This window comes from Chelonoidis abingdonii, chromosome 6 (assembly GCF_003597395.2).
Source record: "Chelonoidis abingdonii isolate Lonesome George chromosome 6, CheloAbing_2.0, whole genome shotgun sequence".
Classification (NCBI taxonomy): domain Eukaryota; kingdom Metazoa; phylum Chordata; order Testudines; family Testudinidae; genus Chelonoidis; species Chelonoidis abingdonii.
This window is the reverse complement of record NC_133774.1, coordinates 29,030,131-29,052,669: the sequence shown is the minus strand read 5'-3', so window position 1 is coordinate 29,052,669 and position 22,539 is coordinate 29,030,131. Positions and strand designations below refer to the sequence as shown.

Below are 22,539 nucleotides of genomic sequence, written 5' to 3'. Positions count from 1 at the left end.
CCACCCGTTATAGGCAGGGTTCTGGATTCAAATTCCAAACACCCCTCAATGTTAGAGCAGGAAGGTGATGGATTCAGGAGGATGTTAGCAAAGCCTGAACATTTGAATGTTGCTGGAAAGCAAGCATGGAAGGCTTTTAAAAAGAAAGGAGTCAAAATACGATTTTGAACTCAACCAAAAACTAGTGGGAAAATGTTCATACTATTTTCTCATCTAGTCATTAACCTGTTTATCATCCTTTTGAATATAATGAACATATGTTAATTCACTTTCACTTGTCCTTCTCAGCCCTACATTGTATCCCAAGAAAATACATACAGCTATAAGCATTGTTAGGCCTCTGATAATATGCAAAACAAGGATTTTGCTGTTATGGCTTCCTGTGAAGGCTGGACAAACCACATAGACTTTCAAAAAAGGAAGTGCACTCTGAAGGACAGAAACATTTTTCCTCACAATATTGCAGTACATGCTCTTTACCAGACTTGCAGACACTGAGTTGCTGAAGCTATGGTAAGTACAGATTTTTCTGTTCATTTACTTTTCATACACATATGCGTATGACATAGGACTAAAACTACAGTGGACATGACTGTAGAAGTTTGTCTGCTCCCGGCAATTTTCATTTCAGTTCCCTGCAGTTGAACTTCCTGCTGTTTAGCGAATGATGAAACTTTTTAATTTCTTTACTGTCTCTTCCCAAGGCCTAGTGTACATTTAGAAAATAAAGCAACCTGATTGTCACCCAGAGCTGTGAAAAAAATTGTGCCCTAAGTGCTGTAGTTAGGTGTAGATGCAGCTAGGTCAGTGGAAGAACACTTCCATCAACCTAGTTGCAGCTTTTCAGAGAAGTGGATTAACTACATCGATGGAAAATCCCTTTCTGTTGAGGTCGGAAGCATCTACATTATAGTGGTACACCTGCAGTACCGCTGTAATGTAGATATGGCCCAAGTGATCAGTACGTGAAAGGGTGTATTTTACTTATTCTAGCATTTGAAATTAAGAAAGAGAAAACAATTGTTTCCTTCCAAAATAAGCAGAGAAAAAAATGTGGTATATCTTAGGGAGTCTGATGCCAATGTGAATGTGTAGCAACAGCCACACATTGGAAATGGGCATGAGTCAAGCACTTTAATTAGACCTCCAGAAAGCCTTTCCTGTGTCCTAATCTGAAATGTAAGAACATCGTAGCTAAAAAACTTAAAGCATTTTATGTGACTATACAATAGAGTTGCACATTTTAGTAATCTTAGATGTGTTTCCTTAAAAATAAAACTTCAGTAGAATACAAGTCTTCTGTATAATACTATAAAGTTTAAATTTTTAGATATTTTATTAGGAAATCCTGATCAATGATTGGAGGCAGGAGATGGTGGCTAGGGGGTGAACAATATGAAGTCTGAATGAGAGTAGCTTTTAGTATGGGCTGCCTTTTCCTTTGGGGGTGATGTAGAAGTACTGTGAGCGTCTATATATTTTCATCATGGTATATATATGCAAACGAAGCAACCTTTCATTAAGGGTAATGATTCTGTAACAGAGATTCTTCATTTGAACACCTCTATGTCAGTGCAGTTGTGTGAAACTTATAAACAGAGATTAACGCAATCTGAAGGACTCTGATCTGGCTCCAGAGTCTGAACACCCCAAAGTTCAGGGGAATTTGGTCAGGTCATCATATAGAGAAAGATGATGTGCAAATGTTCAGATCCAGATCCAGGTTTATTCTGCACCACCACACACACAGTTTGGAATTTATGGATCTGGGCTTTTGGCTGAGCCCTTCTTTAATGACGAATCTTTCATAAATCTGAGGAATGGCTTCAAAGCCTTAAAGTAAAATTTGGGATATGTAAAAATGGCATCTCATTCATCACTAATTTACTTTGATTTTAATTACTAGTATTCATGATAGCTACTATCTAATATCCAAAGGCAAAATTCTGCTCTGTTACACTAGTGTAATTAAATTTAAACTCACTGAAGGTAATTTACACTAGCTTTACACAGGGGTAACTCGGCGGAAAAATTGGCTCTAAATTCGTACAAGACTAGCATCCCACAATCATAACACGTTGATTTTCTATTTAATGCAGAAATTCCATCCTTATCACTGGAGCTAGTCAATAAAGGCTCCAAATTTGCCTAGCACTTGCAAATCTTCATATTTAAATGTCCGTGGCTGGCACACAGCTGCTCTATTGGCACAATTCAAATGTCTGGTTGCTCACCCAAATGGGGTTGTTTCAGTGTAGGGAGTATGTATGCAAGTGTGTGGAGTGCACCTGTTGTTCTGTGCTCCAATATCATTTAAAAATAAAGAACAAATAATAGGGCTGCTTTTTTCTTTAAAATTACCAAAAAAATTCTCCAAGTTGCTGAGTCTGAATCCAGATTTCACTGACAATTCAAAGTACTATAAAATAACGCTGCGCATTTTTATGCTAGATTTATCTTAAACTGACCATTTTATAATACTGTTTTAAAGATACTGTTTTCACCTCTTCTGCTGAGCATCACAAGCATCCCAGAAATCTCTCAAAGGCAAATAAGCAATAATCTGCAAAGCTGCAGGAAGTGGAAATGAACTAAGGCATGAGATTGATAGATCCAGGAGTTCACTTAATCATCTAATGACCAGGACCCAATATTGGCATTTGCTGATGTTTCAACACACACCAGCAGCCATGGTCTGGAAGCATACAAAATGGTTTTCTAGGAACTTTCTCCTAAGTGACCCTGTCTAAAGTGTGCAAGCCTAAGGGATGCTATATCTGACAAGTTTCAGGGCTTCACCTTACTGCCATAATGCAGCTGGAAGCTTACCCAACCTTAAATCAAAGGCCCAGTCTGATAACACTGGATGAGAAAAATACAGGGCAATGCTAGTTGCTGTCAATGGATATAACTGAACCCAAGTTACTACATGGCTGAAACTGATTAATATATTCAGGAGCAATAGGCAGCATTCTCTGATTTCAAACCCAGCTACATAATGCAGTTAGAAATAATCCTTAGTTCCCAGCCTCTCTGAAGTAGGATAATCCTATTGATAAGACTGTTAAACCAGTTGCATGAAACAGGAGAACATTTGAGACTTGAGAATCCAAGTGAATTGATAAAATAAACCCTTATCCAGAAGTTGACCAGATCAGGATGAATGATGAAACTGGTGACTCATTTGGCTCTAGAATTTGTTGTTAACTATTAATTCTTGTTGAAGACTGTATAGAAAAAGAAGGGGAAGATGTTTGTATTGTTTTTCAATCTGTAGGTAGGGAAGGCTCTAGAGAGAAGCTCTACTGTGAAGCGGAGAGCGAAGGTAACTTTAGGATTTATACTGTTCATTATTCCAATAAAGTCCCTTCTTCAGTCTGAGAAGAAATCAACTTCTTTCTGTAATTCTTTACTCTTCTCACACAACAGGATTCGAGATGAAAATGTAATCCCAAATTCAGATTTTAAATGCATTTCAATTTGGGGGCTATTTGGATTGTTTTATTAATATTATTAAATATTTATATTGGGGTAGTGCCTAGAGTTCCCAACCAGGTCAGGATTCCACGTTAGGCACTATATAGAAATGTAATAAATGATAATTCCTGCCTCAAAGATTTTACAATCTAAGATAGCAGTTCAGCAAGTTACTTCAGCACATGCATAACTTTAAGCACGGGACTATTCATATATTTAAAATTATGCACATACTCAGGGCCATAAACTGGTTGGTTGTTTTTTTCAAACCATCTTTTAACTAAGTAGGACAAAACCCTCACCATCTTATTTTCAGAGACCAACTTCAGATTAGCAGCATTAAAATATGAATTTAGTAAATGTTTTGAAAAACTCAATAATGAAGGAACGGTAACAGATTTGAAGTAGAGTTGGAAAGAACAATGCTAGGTTTGTGTTAGCAGAGTTTGGGACAAACTCTATCAAGGGAGTGAGCTTGCTGAAATAAATCCATTTGCAACACTCTTATCTACAGCACTTTTTAAAAGTGCACATAGTGCTTCTGAAAGGTACAGGATAAACAGTGTTGAACAATGAGGTAATCTGTTTCTCCAACGCAGTGCAAGCTTACCCCGTGTCACCCAGCCAGTATGACTAAAGCATGACCCATGGGGATGACTTTGAGGGTGAAGGAACATTTCTAATAGTAGAAGGGTAGTTCAGAGTCTGGGGCTGTTCATTTCTTGAGCTCTCTGTGAAGACTGCCTGAAAGAGTGTCTATTGGGATATTTTATGCACCATTGTTTCAGCCTGCAGAGCCTTCAATGCTTCTCCTCCACACAAGCATGCTGCCTCCCAAATTTTTCAATGATTCTGCTTAGATTTTTTAATTCCAGCAAATTCTTTCTTGATCTGGTTGCTTAGAAAACTTCCCCCACTGCGATTTTAGAAGTGCAAACACTGAAAAGAGATGATGTGTCAAATAAATTTATTTCTTCAATGAAATTTAAACTACAAAAACAAAGGTGCATGCAAAGAGTCTACACAGCAAACGAGTTTAGTTTTCTTCTCCATTTTGGGAGAAAGCAAGCTGGTTGATGTAATTATTTTACTGCATGAATTAAACACTCGTTTGTTTTAGCCCACTAGGGCTAATGTTGCTGAGAAACTAGGTGATGTAAAAGATGCTAAGAAGATGGCAGTTTCTTTGTTATTGTCAGTGTCCACTGTGCTCTGTGGTGTCAGACCAAGACAGGACTTGGCAATCTGTCACATATTGAATCAAGACACATCTGTGACTGTGAATCAGCATAAATAATAGAGGATTATTCTCAGTATTGGCTGAAATCCACAAACTATATATTCAGTCAGAAATGAGCCACACATGGCTATTACTGACCCGTTTTAAACATAGTTGCCTACTTATTCCAATAGGCTACCCAAAAAATGTACCTTTTAGTTCCCCATTGATATGAACTATAAGATGCCCTGCATAACAGGTTTTGCACAATAGGTGTTGCATGTACATATTTTTTTCCTAAACAGAATTTGTTTTGATGCTCAGCATTTCAGAGTTTTTCCATTGGGGGGGGATCATTTTCCCACATGAAGGGCTACCGATTTAGTGATCCTTTTGAGTTGCACTTGCCAACATAAGAACGGCCGTACCAGGTCCGACCAAAGGTCCATCTAGCCCAGTAGTTGTCTACCGACAGCGGCCAATGCCAGGTGCCCCAGAGGAACTGAAGCTAACAGGCAATGATCAAGTGATCTCTCTCCTGCCATCCATCTCCATAGAGGAGAGAGCAGATATCACACGGCTACATGGTGCGAGTTATCTTCCCTTAAGTGCGGTATATTACTTTTTAAATGATCACTAACATCCTGTTTTGCTTTTTGACTGCCTCTGCGCACTGAGGTGGGACATCTGCTAGTTAGCACACTATCTCCGGCACTTTACCATATCTGCCACTCATAGACTCTATCCACTGCCTGACTCCTGGAGCATGTATGTGCTTGCCTGGGGTCCGTTGTGCCTAGGCGTTGAAGAAAGTGTTTCTGACCCAATAGACCTGCCATCATATGAGGGTGTAGGTTTAGCCGCGTATGTGGGTTATTGTAGTTTGACGACTATATAGTGTGCACTGTGCATTTATGCGGTGTATACTAATTTATCCACCAACACTATTCGTATGTTAGCTAGTGGTGGTATGTCTCGGGGGGCAATCAGCGGGTGTCTAGTTTTTTGCTGAGATCCATATTTTTTTAGTATATACGATTCTCATAATCTGTTCTATATATTACTGGCCCTTCATGGTCTCTCTTTTATGATGCCTGTCATATCCCCTGTGTCACGCTTATCCGTCCCTATTGGTCAATATCACTAGCGCTAAGCACCAACCTCTTCTGTCCGACCTGGATTGCTGCGACATGATTAGCCAGACTATCAGCTTGCATTTCAGCATACTATCTTTTTATGATAGGTAAGCCACTTGAATATTGATTAGCGTCTAGATCATAGCCTATTTTTTGCTGCGCGTAAACCATCCCACCCACAAGATCTGTGCAGGGACTAATGTACCCGAATCTGTGTTACTATAGTTACCCATATTCACCATTCTGTGTATATATCATCCTATCCATTAATTCCTACCACAGCTATTTCCTCTTATGTGGAATTACTAGGGAATGTCTTTTAAGCACCCAGCGAAGGCATTTCTCCAGATAGCATGTATAATGAGACCTATTGACCGCTTACTATCTTATCACGGCGAGGTTACAATACGATAGAGATACTTTAAAGTCACCACCCTCCTGGTTACAACGGTCCCCAAGTGACCCTGTGAAACAGATCAACTGGAGAACGGCCCATGGGAAACATAAGCTTACAAACTGGTTAAAATTAAAAGATGGTGCCATCGCAGTTGTTAACTGCTCAATATAGCGGAGCACCTTGATTAAAATTTTGCATACCCCCCCCCCCCTCAATGGGCTGATACAAAGGGTAACTGGTCACCTTCTCTCTCTGGTAGACAGAAAGGGCTGCGTAGATGCTACCAAATTGCCGCCTTTCTGGCTAAAATCTCTGTGGGGGATTTATGGGGGGTTGTAGTAGTGTGGATTAAAAATTAGAGAGACAGCAAGAGTTTCACCCTCCTGCTGTGGTACTCTCATGTATAGTCATGCATTTGAGGACAAATGCTTCCTCTTTTGGGGGGGATATTGCCTAACTACATCTTGCTCTGTGAATTCACAAGGGCCTCTTGTATCTCTGTGAGGTGAGAAGAGATGCTCCACCCTGGATCTGTCAATCGGATATAAATGCAAGTTGATAAACTAAATTGGCTGTCCAATGAATAAATTAGCTTATTGATGTTTAAGGGAGTAGAGCTGCCAGGTTTGGAATGGGCATGCTAACGTCAACCCCAGCTGAGAGAGAGGGATTGAGGACAGGTCCTGCTCTCTCTCTTCCTCATCATCAACACACATACCTTGATAGGCCAGGTTAATGTATACTAGCTTGATCATTAGCAGAGCTTCTGGTGAGGGACCTTGTCAAGCTTATCTGAAATCTAAGTACACTATGTCCCACTAGATCCCCCTTTGTCCACATGTTGTTGACACCCTTCAAAGATCTATAGATTAAGTAAGACAACCCGATCCCTTTACAGAAACCCATGGTATTGACTGAGGACTCTTCCGCTTCGAGACTAGGTTTGGTGTCTTGTCTTACTTTGCAGTGAGAACGAGATCTGGGGAGACTATACTTAATGAACGATATTGTTGCAACTAAATCTCCTGCACAGTCTGTTTGTGAGCTCACCGATCGAGTTGAGCAGTACGCAGGTCGCCTTGTAATGGTAGCCACAGTATGCAGGATGTCTGCCTGGGCCACTGCCTCCGGCAGTCTGCGGAATTTCCACGACAATCCTGTTGGAGCAGCCAGTGCGCGGATATGGTGTGTATTAGCCTGGTGGCCAGCAAGGGGGTGAGTGTGTGTTGAGAAGAGAGACAGCACCTACCCACCATATATCTCAGCATACAGGTTAAGGCTGTGAGACACCCAGTCATCTAGCTTAGAGATGCCGATTTAGGATAGGTACAGCACACCTCTTAGCCTCCTATATATTGGGTTCTATGGCAATCGGTATACGATATTTAATGCCACGCTACTGCGTCGATACGACCTCCTGTTCAATGCGTGGTTGGTTCACAGGGGCCCTATCAGAGGTCTCAGCAGGTGACTTTTCTCTGATTCCATCGTTTTTCAGATCATATATCCAATGTGTACTAAGTGTGCAAACTGACCTAGCACTCTATAATGTAACACTTCAAATCTGTGACAGTGGTCTACTACACACACTATTTCACGTATCTAGAAGTGCCGGCTCAGGTCTCGCGCGCAATCCTTCTTACCTAACATCTTCAGTCGGTGGGTGAGAGGTGAATGTACACTCGAGATGAAAGGCAGGGCCAGACTAGTATTTCAGCATTAGTCTAGGTCTGAGATGTAACCCGCCTCTGGGGGTGGTGTGGCCAGAATGCCTGGGAAATTCCATGTGTGAGAGTTCTTGTCCAGCACGTGGGAGCTCACATTGACTAGATCACGGTGCTGGTAAGACACCTTTGCTCCGAGCGTTTCTGTATCTAGGAGATCTCATCCTGGATCATTAAGGGGTCTCTGACTACTTGTTCCTATGTTTGTGTAGATTCTAGACGGCCTACTTTGTCCCTGGTCTTTACTAGAGGGATTGTGTGAGATCTGTGAGAGGGACAGATATGGATTCCTTTCCCACTTACCTTTGGAGTATTATTGGCTAAGCATGTTCTTCAATCCTCTTTGGCTTTTCTTATTACATCTTGAACTTAAAGCTCCTGGGTTAAGTGCTGGACACACGCTTTTATCCTTGATCTATTGACTTCGCTTCCTACTGGCGGCGCACGCCGAGCAATTTTTGAGGCGCTTCGCCATCCAACGCCTCCTTCTTTATACCAAGGCACAAGTCTCTGTATCAGAGGTGGGGCCTGACCTCTCTTCATTCACAGTGTGCTGGAGTCTTCTTATCATGGTGCTGCACTTCAGAGCGTCACACGTGGACGTCTAGTAGGTTAGTATGAGCTTGACTTTGTACTGCGCTGTTCCTATGTAGTGTTTGGGAGTATATGCAGCTGACTCATGCTCTTGCGCCCTCCTAGGGTGTGTCTGCTGCACCTGCCGCTAGATCAAGTCCCTGCTGGGTCTGAGGTTTCCCCAGCAGTGGCTCGTCTAATAATGGCATGGTGTAGCTCCTTTCAAAAAGTGCCTGCTGTGCCTGCAATCACGTCACACTGACACTGTGGTAAACAGGGAGCACTGCTTCACATAATTGTCAGTACGACTGGTGAAGACCTTCTTGACCTCTTGTTTAAATAACCCTCCCATTATTGTATCTACCATTCTCCAGTACTTATACTTCGAACATTTATGAGTAGAGTGTCAGCAGACAGGCTTCGCTCGGCGTCATGCGCTTGCATGAGGGTTAGACTGGTGATCTGCGCGCTCTCACAGGCACTGTTCGCGACATGTGCTTCCAGATCTGTGATCATGGTGCACTATCTCCCATAGCGGTTCCTGCCCTCCGCGGATAGTTACCACCGGCCACATCTGTTGGGGAAGCCAACGTACGCGCCTCTACGACGCGACAGCACATCCAGTCACTTTAATATCGAGCAGTAGGCCTCTCCCCTCTAGTGAGTGACTCCACTTGCGTAGCTTCTCTTGCTCTTCTAGCTATTGACCGAGCCCAGCTCATGTTAAAGTATCCAAGTGAAATTTATTGTATCTCACTGCATTTCGTCGTCCTGCATCTGAAACTGCCCATTTCCGCCAGCTCACACTTATGTCGGGTATCGATTGACTATGATAATACCAGCGCACCACTAGTACTCCGTGTTCTAGTGCATTTTGCATGAGTCCTCTCTAATTTCCTTAGCACTCATCATGCATTAAGCGGTATTGGATCTGTTCCTCGCAGGTCAGTGGTGTTCGATACTCGAATAAAGGAATCCTAATGTATCAGTATTTCTAATGTATTAGACTTAGTGGTGTGACAGCCTTGTCTAATGCACCTTAGCAATTATGGGAGGAGAGGTATCGTCGGAGTTATGCTACAGATCTTATATACATGCAGTAGATACATGTTTGAGATATGCTGAGCGATTACTTCTTTCTATACATATAGACCTGTACGCAGCACTCCGTCTCTCTCGCGACTTCTAGTGGACGTTATCTCGGTTTGGTCGTGTCTTTTCACCAATAACTACATTTCTGCATGGATATGCTGCTTTGAGACCCTCTTGGGTCCGATACATTACAGTTGCTCCACGACTTGAATACTTCGTGCCACGTCCACCAGGTTTCTAGTGATGCACACACTGAGTCTTATTATCCATACCTTACTTTAATACCATAGGCACACTCATGTAGTTTCCGAGAGAGGCGAGCGCATCTCTGTATTAATTTTGAGAGCTTCCTAGATGTGTGTTTGTACTAGCACTTTTACATTAACTTGATCCCGTGTCTGTCTTGTGTTTCATATCCCTTTTTTCTGATGCTCGCAGATTCTTTGATCTTATGTCAGTGTAACTGTTCTTACACATCTGCATGTTCTGGATATTAAGAGGCGGTTATGATACAACTCGACTCTCTTTCCCGTCCTGGGCTGTCATTTCTGAGAATCCTGATGAAATGGAGGGAGGGGGGAGACCCAGAGTCCTGAGCATGTTTAAGGGGCCTCAGCTGACATATAACCTGGAGATTCCTTATCATCAGACTGTCCCATAAGCAGAAGTCTGTGTCCGATCCACATGCTCCTCTGCAGCAGTCGGCTTTCCCCCATCTCCTAGTTTAAAAACTGCTCTACAACCTTTTTAATGTTTAGTGCCAGCAGTCTGGTTCCACTTTGGTTTAGGTTGAGCCCATCCCTCCTGTATAGGCTCCCCCATCCCAAAAGTTTTCCCAACAAGTGAGCATAACTGTTCTGTGCCCAGAAAATGCTTTATGTGCTCCATCATCTGCACTGGCTTCACGATCTCCTCTGGATGCAACTGAAGACACCCAAGTTTACTCTCTAGAGTCCTTTATTATGGATGGGGGACTGATAGCCTCGCTTCTAAGCTTAGTCCCCTTTGTTTTACGGAAAACAGATAGGATGTTTTTAGTGAAGGGTCTTTGACAGAGTAACTGATTTCAGTCATCAGTTCTCCTATGCCTTAGTTTGTTGACCACCATGTCCATTTGTTCCCTCATGCATTTCTCTGGAAGCAGAAAAAGAGAGAGTAGATGGGGAGAGGGTTGTGGGAATAAAACATACACAGTCAGCACTTTTCTTTTCTAATTCTTCATTTCATTGAGCTGGTAGCACAACCATTCACTGGGCATTGTGCCACTGCGGGGAGGCGGGGAGGCATGCACTACAACACATTCTGTTCTTTGCCCTACAGGGCAAAAGTGACATTCTGAGATATAGGGCCTCAGATTGGTGTAAAAACTCATCTCTCAATGGAAGTCAATAGAGTCGTGCCAATTTAAATCAACTGAAGGTTTGGCCTATAGTCTCATTTCAGCATTATGGTTTACACACAAGCATTAAGCTCACATTTGGATTCACAATGTGCAGTTGCAACCCCAGCTGCAGGCACATGGCAGTGTGAAACTGTGGGAGAGAAGTGGGTTGGGGGAGAGTGGTGCCAGGCAAAAGCTATTTGCAACCTTTCTCTGCTGGGCACCAGAGCCAGCTGTCACAACTGCAAAGCAAGTGGAGATGGCCCAGATGGTTCCTTCCTTGTTGTTTTCCACCTGCTATTAGCAGCTAAAAGAATTAAAACTTTACAAAAAAGTTTTACAATTACATGCATGGACTCACACTAGTAATTCTATCCCTTATTCCTTTCTGCATATCTCACTTCCCCATAACACACACGATCTTCTGTAATCAGGAAGTATGCAAATAACCTTGTGCATGTAAGTACTGATCTCTCCAGTGGATGGAACATCCTCCTAAGTAATTGCACCCTCAGCAAGTTTGCAGATGACACTAAGCTGTGGGGAGAGCTAGATATGCTGGAGGGTAGGGATAGAGTTGAGTGATCTAGACAAATTGGAGGATTAGGCCAAAAGAAATCTGGCCTTGGGTCAACAAGGACAAGTGCAGAGTCCTGCACTTAGGAAGGAAGAATCCCAGGCTCTGCTACAGGCTGGGGGCTGACTGGCTAAGCAGCAGTTCTGCAGAAAAAGACCTGAGGATTACAGTGGATGAGAAGCTGGATATGAGTCAGCAGTGTGCCCTTGTTGCCAAGAAGGCCAATGGCATATGGGGCTGTATTAGTAGGAGCATTGCCAGCAGATCGAGGCAAGTGATTATTCCCCTCTATTCAGCACTGGTGAGGCCACACCTGGAGTATTGCGTCCAGCTTTGGTCCCCCTACTACAGAAGGGATGTGGACAAATTGGAGAAAGTCCAGCAGAGGGCAATGAAAATGATAAGGAGGCTAGGGCACATGACTGATGAGAGGCTGAGGGAACTGGGGTTATTTAGCCTGCAGAAGAGAAGAGTGAGATGGGGATTTGATAGCAGCTTTCAACTACCTGAAGGGGGGTCCAAAGAGGCTGGAACTCGGCTGTTCTCAGTGGTGGCAGATGACAGAACAAGAAGCAGTGGTCTCAAGTTGCAGTGGGGGAGGTCTAGGTTGGATATTAGGAAACACTATTTCACTAAGAGGGTGATGAAGCACTGGAATGGGTTACCTAAGGAGGTGGTGGAATCTCCATCCTTAAAGGTTTTTAAGGCCTGGCTTGACAAAGCCTTGGCTGGGATGATTTAGTTAGTGTTGGTCCTGCTTTGAGCTCGAGATTGGACAAGATGACCTCCTGAGGTCTCTTCCAACCCCAATATTTTATTATTCTAAGTACAGGTCACAAGATATTTTTGCCCATACAGATTAAAATGCCAACTTCTATATATCATACCATTCCAAATATAAGCAGGCGAGCACTCATTCAGACCCTTGCATCTAGTATTGAGCTGAGGGGAAAGACTTCAGGAGCAGCCAATATGTGCTTTACATTTACTCCCCCCAGGTGCTCAGCAGACAGATCTGCTTTGCCAAAGTGATCAATTTTGGCTGGTTTTGGGTTACAAATCAATTTGGATGCAGAGGTAATGAAATGTTATTCTTAGTGTATAAGTAAAGGGCAGCAGAACTACACTTAGCATGCCCTGCGGAGGGGGTCATCCTAAATAGAATCTCACTTGGTAAGCAGGATCTGGGGCTGCCAAATTCCCAGGAAAAGGAAAGAGGGTTCCTACCTGATGGTGTGGACTCTGCCTAGAGAGTCCTAGACTCCAATGTTTAAAGACAGAGCTGACTGGACTCAAGTGATCATCCTTGTTTCTAGTCAATGATTGCTAGAACTGAAATCACGAATGAGTAGACCTTGGGCCTGGTTGGCGGGGGCGGGCAGGGCAGTATTGCAGTGAAAGACAATGAAGAGGCAGCAGCAGACAAGTACCCCACTTCCCAGTAAGAGCCAGGCTAAGTGATGGAACCTTAGAACACGGCATCACACAAGTGGCACTGAGCGGGCAAGCAACAGCAGTGATGCAGCAGCAGCAGCAAGCAACCAGCAATGGAAGAGCACAGCAGCAGGTGGTAGCAAACAACAGCAGTGAGCCAGTTACAGAGGTGGTGGCAACAGCGGAGACATTGCTTAACATCTTCCTCCAGTTTGGGGTGAAACCCTATGAACACACTTCTGAACTCTGAGTCTTTGCTGACCAAGGACAATAGTGAGTGGGGTGCAGCAGAGGGAAAGGGGAGTGGTATACTAAAAGTTGTACTCTCACACCACAATATGAGAAACTGAAGCAAAGGACACTGCCCAGACTGTTGTAGGATGGGTGTTAACTGATGGTTACAGGCTTTTCAGCTGTGGTGGTGGTGGTGGTGGTGGTATTTTCCCAAATTAATGCTGAGTTCCCTCTCCTTTTTCATAAAAATGCTTATTTGTTATACACACACTCAGTGCTTGTGAGTGGGGAAGTATTGCCTCTTAGAGGCAACTGGGTGGTATTAACTTTTCACAGTTTACTGGGTGGGGACTGGGGGGACCCAGTTTACTGGGTGGGGTGCTGTTTTGTATTGATAAGATGAAGCCCTAGATATCGAACCCGGCCCTTGTTGCTGCTGACTCAGCCCAGCGTAAGTGTTACACAGTATGGATTAAACACCATCTGCCTAGGTCACTGTTCATGCATCCCCTAAGCATGTACAAATAGATGAATTTTTTTTTTAATTTAAGAAATGATCTGCGGGGGAATAGAGTTCATGCCTAAAAGAACATCTCTAGAGTCCCTTATACACATAACTTACATTGGCCTCTTCGTTGATTTTGAATAAGATCCACTGATACTTGTATTCCAAGCATCCTATTGTGTTATAACCAGGTCTGCCTGAGGAAGGGAGGATTTTGTCTGAGGCTGCTAGCTGAGAGGGCCCCCAAGTTGAGTGAGAATGCTACCTGATGCACAGGGTCGCAATGCCACTCACCAAAACTGATTCCTCTGTCATGACAGAAGGGTAACCAAGCCAAACCTAAGTGACACTATGATCCCATGTACCAGGTCACAATGCCCAGAGCAGGGAAAGGGGCCCGAGGCCCAAGGCCCAGAGCCCAGCCATATAGGACAGGAGCCAAGGTTCTGCTGTGCGGCTTGCTCTCCAAACCACCCCACCCCCACCCCAGAGCCTCTTGTCAGTGGTAATATACTTAGAAGGATGGTCTCATTTCAGATTTTGCCCTGGGCCTCTGAAAAATCTGAGTAGCCCTGGCTATAGCACTCCCAAGTGGGAACAACTTAACAGTAAGAGCATATGAGGGTATTGTATAAATCTGCTTGAAAGCAGAGACAACATAGTATAAAAAGTCACTTCCTAGGTGAACTCAAGAGCCACAGACAGAGGCAGCTAACAGGACAATTTTGGACAGAATTGAGAGAGGGAGTGAGAGAGGCTTTCCTTCCAGGTTCAGCACTGTATGTGATGTCAAGAGGCCCAGCAATGGAACGGTGGTGGTGACCTGCAATGGATGTGCCACATTCTCAGATAGAAGGGATTCCTGTGAAGTGCAAGTTGGTGGCTATGCTGGAGAAAAATTGGAGGGGCAAACTGAGATGCTGCTGAGAAGCTGAGTTCCAGAACAGCCACATTTAGGAAACACCAGTATTCCAGGTTCAAAGAAGAATAGAGATGGCCACAAAGGAATCCGTGAGAAGTCAGAGAGGAGGCCTGGCCGCTCATAACCATCAGATGTAAGAGGTCACGACAGCATTCTATACTTTGAGACTGATGAGGATAGGCAGCTTATGGCCACCAGAGAGAATTCCATACAGCTAGAGGTTTCCAATTGATATCAGTCCTCGGCATGGAAACTATGGAAGATACCTCTCAAGTTCTACATGTGTCCTGTACATCTCACCATCTCCTTGAACCTGCTGGATGGCAGCTCAGCCCAACTTGTAAGAAAATCAAGTTTACCCACAAACCTTGGACCAACCAACTGTCTAAGGAAGCCAGATGCACCTTGTTGGAGATCTGATATTCAGAAGACTCAAAGGAACATTCTAAAAAGGGGCAGGCATACAACAGGGACAGTGTGCTGCCTTCTCAAAGCCAAGACCCAAGATGTCACTGTAAGACTGGATAGGCTTCTGAAGTCTATGAGCAAGGATGCTGACAATAAAATTAATCTAAGGACATGAAGAGGGCAATTTAAAAAATTCCTTTATACACCAATGCTAGCAGCCTGGATAACAAACAAGAGGAACTGGAATTGCTTATTTATGAGTATAAATTCAACCTAGTTGATATGACTGAAATCTGGTGGGATGACTCACATAACTGGAATGTTAATGTCAATTTACAAGGGATTGAATGAACAGAAGGAGAGGAGGAGTGGCACTTTGTCAAAAATGGCAATAACTGTTTCTGTGTCACTGATAATGCAAAATAAAATGATCTTAAAAGCTTTTGGATTATCCTAATAGATAAAGCACAAGATGGGAGTATTAGCTGGTGTCTGCTACAGACCACCAAATCACACTAAGGAACAAGATGGCTATCACTTTATGCACCTGTCTATAATGAATAGGGAAAAAATTGTGAGATCATGGGGGATCTCAATTTGAGTAACATATCCCAGAGGTCACATCTTACCAGTACAAAAACATCCTTGGAATTTCTAAACATTGTGGGTGACAATTTCCTAGCTCAAAACATGTTGCAGCCAACATGGAAAAATTCTGTATTAGACCTTGTCCTAACAGATAGAGAGGAACTGATCACAGAACTAAAAGTTAATTGCAGCTTAATACAAGTGATCATAACTTGATCATATTTATAATGTGCAAGAAGACTAACGTCCAGGCCAGTTTTTATTTAAATATATATGTGTGTACACACACACACACACACACACCCCCAAACAGGACTCAAAGAATTAAAGATGGATAATGTAAGTAACGAAAATCAACATGGGTTCATAGAGCTCATGTCAAATTACGCTGATTTTTTTTGATGAGCTTACAAGTTTTCTTGATAAAGTTAATATAATGTAATATATTTAGACTTCCGTAAGGTGTACGACTTGATTCCACATGCTATTTTGAGTAGAACACTAGATTGATATCAAATTAACATGGCACACATTAAATGGATTTAAAACTGGCTAGGTGATAGGTCTCAAAGTGTAATTATAAATGGGGAATCCATGTTGAGTGGATCTGTTTCCAGTGGTGTCCCACAGGAACTGGTTCTTGGCCTTACTCTATTTAGTATATTTATCAATGACCTGAAAGAAAACATTAACTCATCACTGAAAGTTTGCAGGTAACATGGAAATTGAGGGAGTGGAAAATAATGAAGAGGACAGGTCACTGATTCAGTGAGATCTAGATCACTTGGTAAACTGGGTGCAAGCAAACAATATGCCTTTTAATAGAGCTAACTGTAAATGTATACCTCTGGGAACAAAGAATGTAGGCCATACTTCAAGGATGGGGGACCCTATTGTGTGAAGCAGTGACTGAAAGAGATATGGGTATTGTGATGGATAATAAACTGAACATGAGCTCCCACTGGCCAAAAGAGCTAATGCAATCCTGGGATGCATAAGCAGAGGAATCTTGAGTAGGAGTAGAAAAGTTATTTTACCTCTGTATTTGGCCTGGTGTGACTGCTGCTTTTTTTTTTTTTTTAATGGAATAGTGTGTCTAGTTCTGGTGCCCACAGTTCAACAAGGATGTTGATAAATTGGAGAAGGTTCAGAGAAGAGCCACTAGAATGGTTAAAGGACTAGAAAATATACCCTCATTGTAATAGATTTAAGAGCTCAACTTACTTAGTTTAACAAAGGGAAGGTTAAGAGGTGACTTGATCTGAGTACCTACATGGGGAACAACTGTTTGATAATGGGATCTTCAATCTAGCAGAGAAATGTAAAACATGATCCAATAGCTAGAAGTTGAAGCTAGACAAATTCAGGCTGAAAATAAGACAAATATTGAATGGTGAGTACTTAACCATTGGAACAATTTACAAAGAGTTGTGGGTTTGTTGGTGGTTTGTTGTGGGATTTGGGGCCCAATTCTGCTCCAATTAATTTAAGCAGGAGGGGCAGGATTAGGTACAATAGCCCTCATTGAGCAAGATAATTAAATTCCTGCCTAACATCAAGCATGAGTAGCCAATGGGATTTCTCATGGGCTTAAAACTGCAGCATGTGCTTTATTGAATCAGGGTCTATATGTCTGGGTTAGCATGTTGCACCTTGTGGCTGGTTGCAACCCAACCCAACCCCCCACCCCACCCCACCCCACAAAAAATACATGAGTCCTTCTATAGGTGACAACTAACAGCTCATTCTTCAGCTCGAGTGGTAGGAGTTTAGGACCCATAGTACTAGGAATCTAATCCTGGCTCACCACGTATTTGTGGCTTACTACTGAGAAGTGGAAGAAACCAAACAAGGCAATTTGCAAGGTCTCATTACAAAGCCAATCTTTCCTCATTTTACCACAATGTGCTATGTACTTTGTATCCCTTGGGTTGCACTGCAGCATTAGAAACATGCACAGATCTTGCAAGGTGCTCCATGATCACTGACCTCTGTACCCTTGCAGAGGCCCAGTGAAGTCACTGGATGCCACAAAGGATCCAGGCTCCATCTGCACAGAGTTGGTTAGGGCTTGTCTAAACAAACACAAGCTGAGGCATCCAGCACATCATTTGTTTCCATAAGTAATTTTTTCACTTGTTTGACATATACTTGAAATGTTGTATATGTCTGTGCTGGTTAAAGATATTGTCTTCTAATACAAACTCATTAATTCTCCCAATGATGGGAATTACCGTCACCTGTGTTTTTGTGGGGGAGCAGGTACCAGCCTCTCATTAGAATATTTTATATTAATATAGAGACCCCCATTGTCACTCAGCTCCTTCCTCCTACAATAATTACTGTGCATGTCTCCTAGTAGGATTTAGGAAAACCTCCCATAAAGATGTCTGCAAATTTTAGGGGTTGTTTTTTTTAAGTTTTGCCTATCCAGAGTGTCACCCAACTCTTGCATTGAAGTCACTCTTGAGGATAAGCTGGTCTTCCTTGGCTGTAGCATTCAGGACTGCACAAGAGCACAGTAAAACTACTCCTTGTTGTCTTAGTCACTGTCAAATGATGAAGCATATGCGCTGATGACCATGGCATACTGGTTGCTACTAAGCTTAAGGCAAAGAGTCACGAGACATTCGTTAATATTCATAGGGAACTCTAAACACTGTTTAGCAATCTTGTTCTTGATGGCAAAACCAATGCAATGAGCACACTTCTTCAGATGACTTTCCTTTGCCAACAGAAAATATAGCCGCCTCCATCTTTGTTCTGTTGGTCTTAATCTGCTCAGTGTTTCTCATTTAGGGGAGCAAGATTGATTTCATATCTTGCAGATCTCTAGCTATTATGGCAGTTCTTTCAGGACAGTCACTGCTCAGGGAATGTGACCATTCCAAGTGGTGAACTTCATTACTTTGCTTCATATGTTCTAACCATAGGTAGAGTGATTCCACTGGATACAGCCATCAGAGGGGAAGGGGGAAGTGCTGAGACAGCCTATACTTAGGGAACCTTTTCTAGGTCCTTCCTCACTCAGTGTGAGCAGAGGGAATCCTGAAAAAGACTGCTCAGTTGCAGCTGCCAAATTTCACTTTTTCCTCATAAGTCCAAGCGCAAGACGACCCACACATGGCTGCTGTCTGCATGCAGATTTGTGACTAGGGACTCCCAGAGATCACTGCTCCTATCCACCCCACCACTTATCCATCACTGCAGGACTTTTAGTGGGAGATGTTAACTCACCCTTAGCAGAGGCCTACATGTGAAATTTTTTAATGTTGGAGCTGGTGCAATCTCACAAAACTTGACTGGAAGGAGCCCTGGACCTGGTGGCAGGAAAGCCTGAGACAACCAGAGGCCTCCATCCTGCTGCAGCCCTCACCTGCTTTCACAGCTGCAGAGAACTGACAGGTCCTTGAATATGCCTATTCCACCAATGGGGTCTTAGGCATCATTGGGAAAGAAGGGGTGAGGAAAGTCAACTCTAATGGCATTCTCCTCCTTACCAAGTATGTGGAGCATGGTTTGCTTATCACAAAGACCATCTTTAGACAGAGCGACAAATATAAGACCACTTGGAAACACCCATGTTCTGGACACTGGCATCTTCTGGACTATGCCATCAGATCTCGTGATCACACCGATGTCTATATTACACAAGCTATTAGAGGTATGGATGACTGCTGGATGTTCAGATCAGTCATGAACACTCAGCTTCTACCACAACACTATAAAAACTGAAAGGAATGCAGAAGAGATTTAACATCTGGGTGCTTCAAAATCACGCTAGCTGTGAGACCCTTCAACAACACCTCTGAGAGGTTTACTGGTCTGCCTGAAAACATCAGTGACATCCAAATACATTGGGAGAAGTTCAAGATCATTATTCACAAGGTACGTGCTCAATCAGTTGGATATTCCACGCACCACTATCAGGATTGGTTTGATGAAAACAACAAGGAAATCCTAGCACAGAAGAGAAGTACATTTTGCACTTGGCAAAATAAGCCCTCTACCCAGAAAAAATGAGACTTATTGGCTTAAAGCTGTAGTTCAAAGGAGACTAACATCAAGAATCAGTGGTGGCAAGCAAAGGCATGGAGATCCAGAGCTTTGCTGATCAATATGACATGAGAAGCTTTTTTCAATCAACAAAAGCCATCTATGACCAAGCTTAAGCAGCACAACCCCTCTGTGATCCTAAGACAGCTCCCCCATTCTTAAGGAAAATGTAGCCCTCAAGCAACATTGGAAGGCACATTTTGAGATGCTGTTGAACCACGAATCTGAAGTCTCAGATACCACCATCTAGTTCATTCCGCAGCATCCAGTAACAAAACCTCTTGCCAACCCCCCAACTTCTGAGAAAGTTTGGTGTGCTACTGCTCAGACTAGAAATAAGGTGCCACACCCAGATGGCATCCCCAGGGAGGTCTTCAAAGCTGGGGGAATAACACTCATGCAAAAACTTCATTTACCCAAATCCTAACAAGTTGATGAGGAAATTCTACCCAGCCTAAAGAGTGCCAATATTCTGACCATTTTTAAGAAAAGGAACAAGTCAATGTGTGGGAATTATGGAGGCATTGCGTGCCTCTCCATTGCCAGGAAGATCTTTGGTTGCATCCTTTTGAACCATCTCCTCCCTCTTGTCAAAGATGTCATTCCAGAATCCCAAAGTGGTTTCAAACCATCTTGGGGCATCACCGACCTGATTTTGTTGCACAACAAGAGAAGTGTAGAGAACACCACCACCCATTGTTTATAGCATTTATAGACCTAACTAAGGCCTTTTGATTCCATTAGTCATGAAGCATTATGGAAGGTGCTGTCTAGATTTGGTTGTCCATTGAAGTTTATCCACATTCTCAGGCTACTTCTTGATGGGATTGACCACCACCATCCTCTAATGCGTTGGAGATGGACCTGTTTACCATCCATACTGGTATTAACCAGGGCTGCGTTGCCCCCACACTTTTTTCCAGTCAGTCTTGGCATGATCTTGATTCTCCCGCCTTCCTTCTGGAACTAGGATTGAGTATGGCATTGTAATGATGCTGGCTTTGGTGGAACCTAACTGAGAGATGCCAATTCAAGACAAATTGCAGAAAGCAGGACAGTTACAGCCCAAGGCTGGGGTTCCTTTGAACACGAAGACAAACCAAACCAAACCAGCCAAACAGAGAAGACTTTGGTTTTACCCTACTGCCTAACCATAAGTCACACAAGCAATTTCCTTACACACTCCAGTTTCCCAATATCACCACCAGTTATGGGAACAAATAATTATGAAAACTAATACCCTAGTAAAAGGAAAAAAAGGTTCTCTTGATCCCAAAGGACCAAGTCCCAGACACAGGTCAATATACAAATCAGATCTCACCCACAAATCACACTGTTGCCAATCCTTTAGAATCTAAAATCTAAAGGTTTAGTCATAAAAGGAAAAAGATATAGATGAGAGCTAGAATTGGCTAAATGGAATCAATTACATACAGTAACGGCAAAGTTCTTGGTTCACCCCCCCACCTCCACAAAATTGATTCAGGAAGGGATGACACAATCATCACTGATTGCATCCCAAGAGCTCCCCATCCTTGGTTCTGTCTTACTACAGCTAGTATTGGGTTAGAAGCCATATCAATGTATAACAGAAATGATTTATCAAAGTCACGTTCAATAACATGAACGAATTTCTTTACAAACGCAAGGTAAAAATTGATTAGAACAATAGTTGATTGGATCTGCTCTTGCAGCATGGTTCCTGTGTATATGAGAGAGAGGTCTTTTGTGATCTTGCCAAGAGTTAAAGAACATATCTACTTTAGTCATACAAGCTCTGGCAAATGTTTGGAATCCAATTATCATCAAGTTACTGTATATATTAATGTTGTCCATAGTAGAGGAAACTTGGCATTTAGCAGCGAAAGCAATATGGTAGTGTGCCTCAGTTTCCCTTTTCATACAGCACATCAGGTTTCGAAAATCTTCCCCTATGAAAAGTTCCAATACTGTTTACAGACATTAAATGTGAAACATCAGTATAACAAGGCCTTTTAACATAAAGTATGTTCTCATGTATTCCTTTTAACATGTTCAAAGGGTTTTTTAAAAGATTAGGCACATTGTACATTTTTACAGTTCTTGGTAATAGGAACACGTTGGTTACAAAAATTACCATTAGCAACAACAAATCATTGCAAGTCTCCATCTACCATCATTTTTGTCATGCCACACCTTTGGGGTTTTGGCTAGGGACGGCAGGTTTGTATAATTTTTGGTGATGCCCAGCGTCTCCCCACTGCCCTGTAAGCCAAGACACAGTAACTCCTCACTTAAAGTGATCCTGGTTAACTTCGTTTTGTTGTTACGTTGCTGATCAATTAGAGCAATGGCTCTCAAAAACTTTTTTCCCCTCGTGGACCACTTGAAAATTGTGAGGGTCTTGGCGGACCACTTAATGATCATTCCAAATGTTGTTTGTACCATTAGATAACTATTGTAAAGCACTTTGGATGAAAGTGCTATATAAAAAAACCTTTGACAATAATTAACTTTTTTGTTCTACACGTAAAAGCACACAATTCATTTTAATATCAGTAGTCTTAATTTTCTAATGTAATGGATGTGCCCTCTCTCCCCAGCGCAGCAGCCCCAAGCTGGGGCTGGGAAGAAATGGGGGGGTCTCTCCTCTCCTCCACCACAACAGCCCCTGAGCTCAGGCTGGAAAGGAGTGGGGATCTCTCCCCTGCCACAGCAGCCACACAGCTGAAGCTCGGAAGGAAGGGAGTCTCTCCTCAGCAGCTGTAGCCCTGAAGCCTCTCTCTCTGGTTGCTGTAGCCCTGCATGTCCCAAATTCCCCCACCCCCTCACCCCAC

The 22,539-nt window shown here is 42.8% G+C and overlaps 1 protein-coding gene across 1 annotated transcript in view; it reads left to right on the top strand.

Annotated features, from left to right (window-relative positions):
- The first annotated feature begins 429 nt into the window (after window positions 1-429).
- Window positions 430-22,539, top strand: part of FYB1 (FYN binding protein 1) — a 119,865-nt gene continuing 97,755 nt past the window's right edge. Inside the window, exon 1 of the mRNA XM_032773047.2 lies at window positions 430-513. Within this exon, the coding sequence (XP_032628938.1) occupies window positions 511-513 (3 nt within the window). The 5' untranslated portion in view covers window positions 430-510. The remainder of the gene's footprint in view (window positions 514-22,539) is intronic.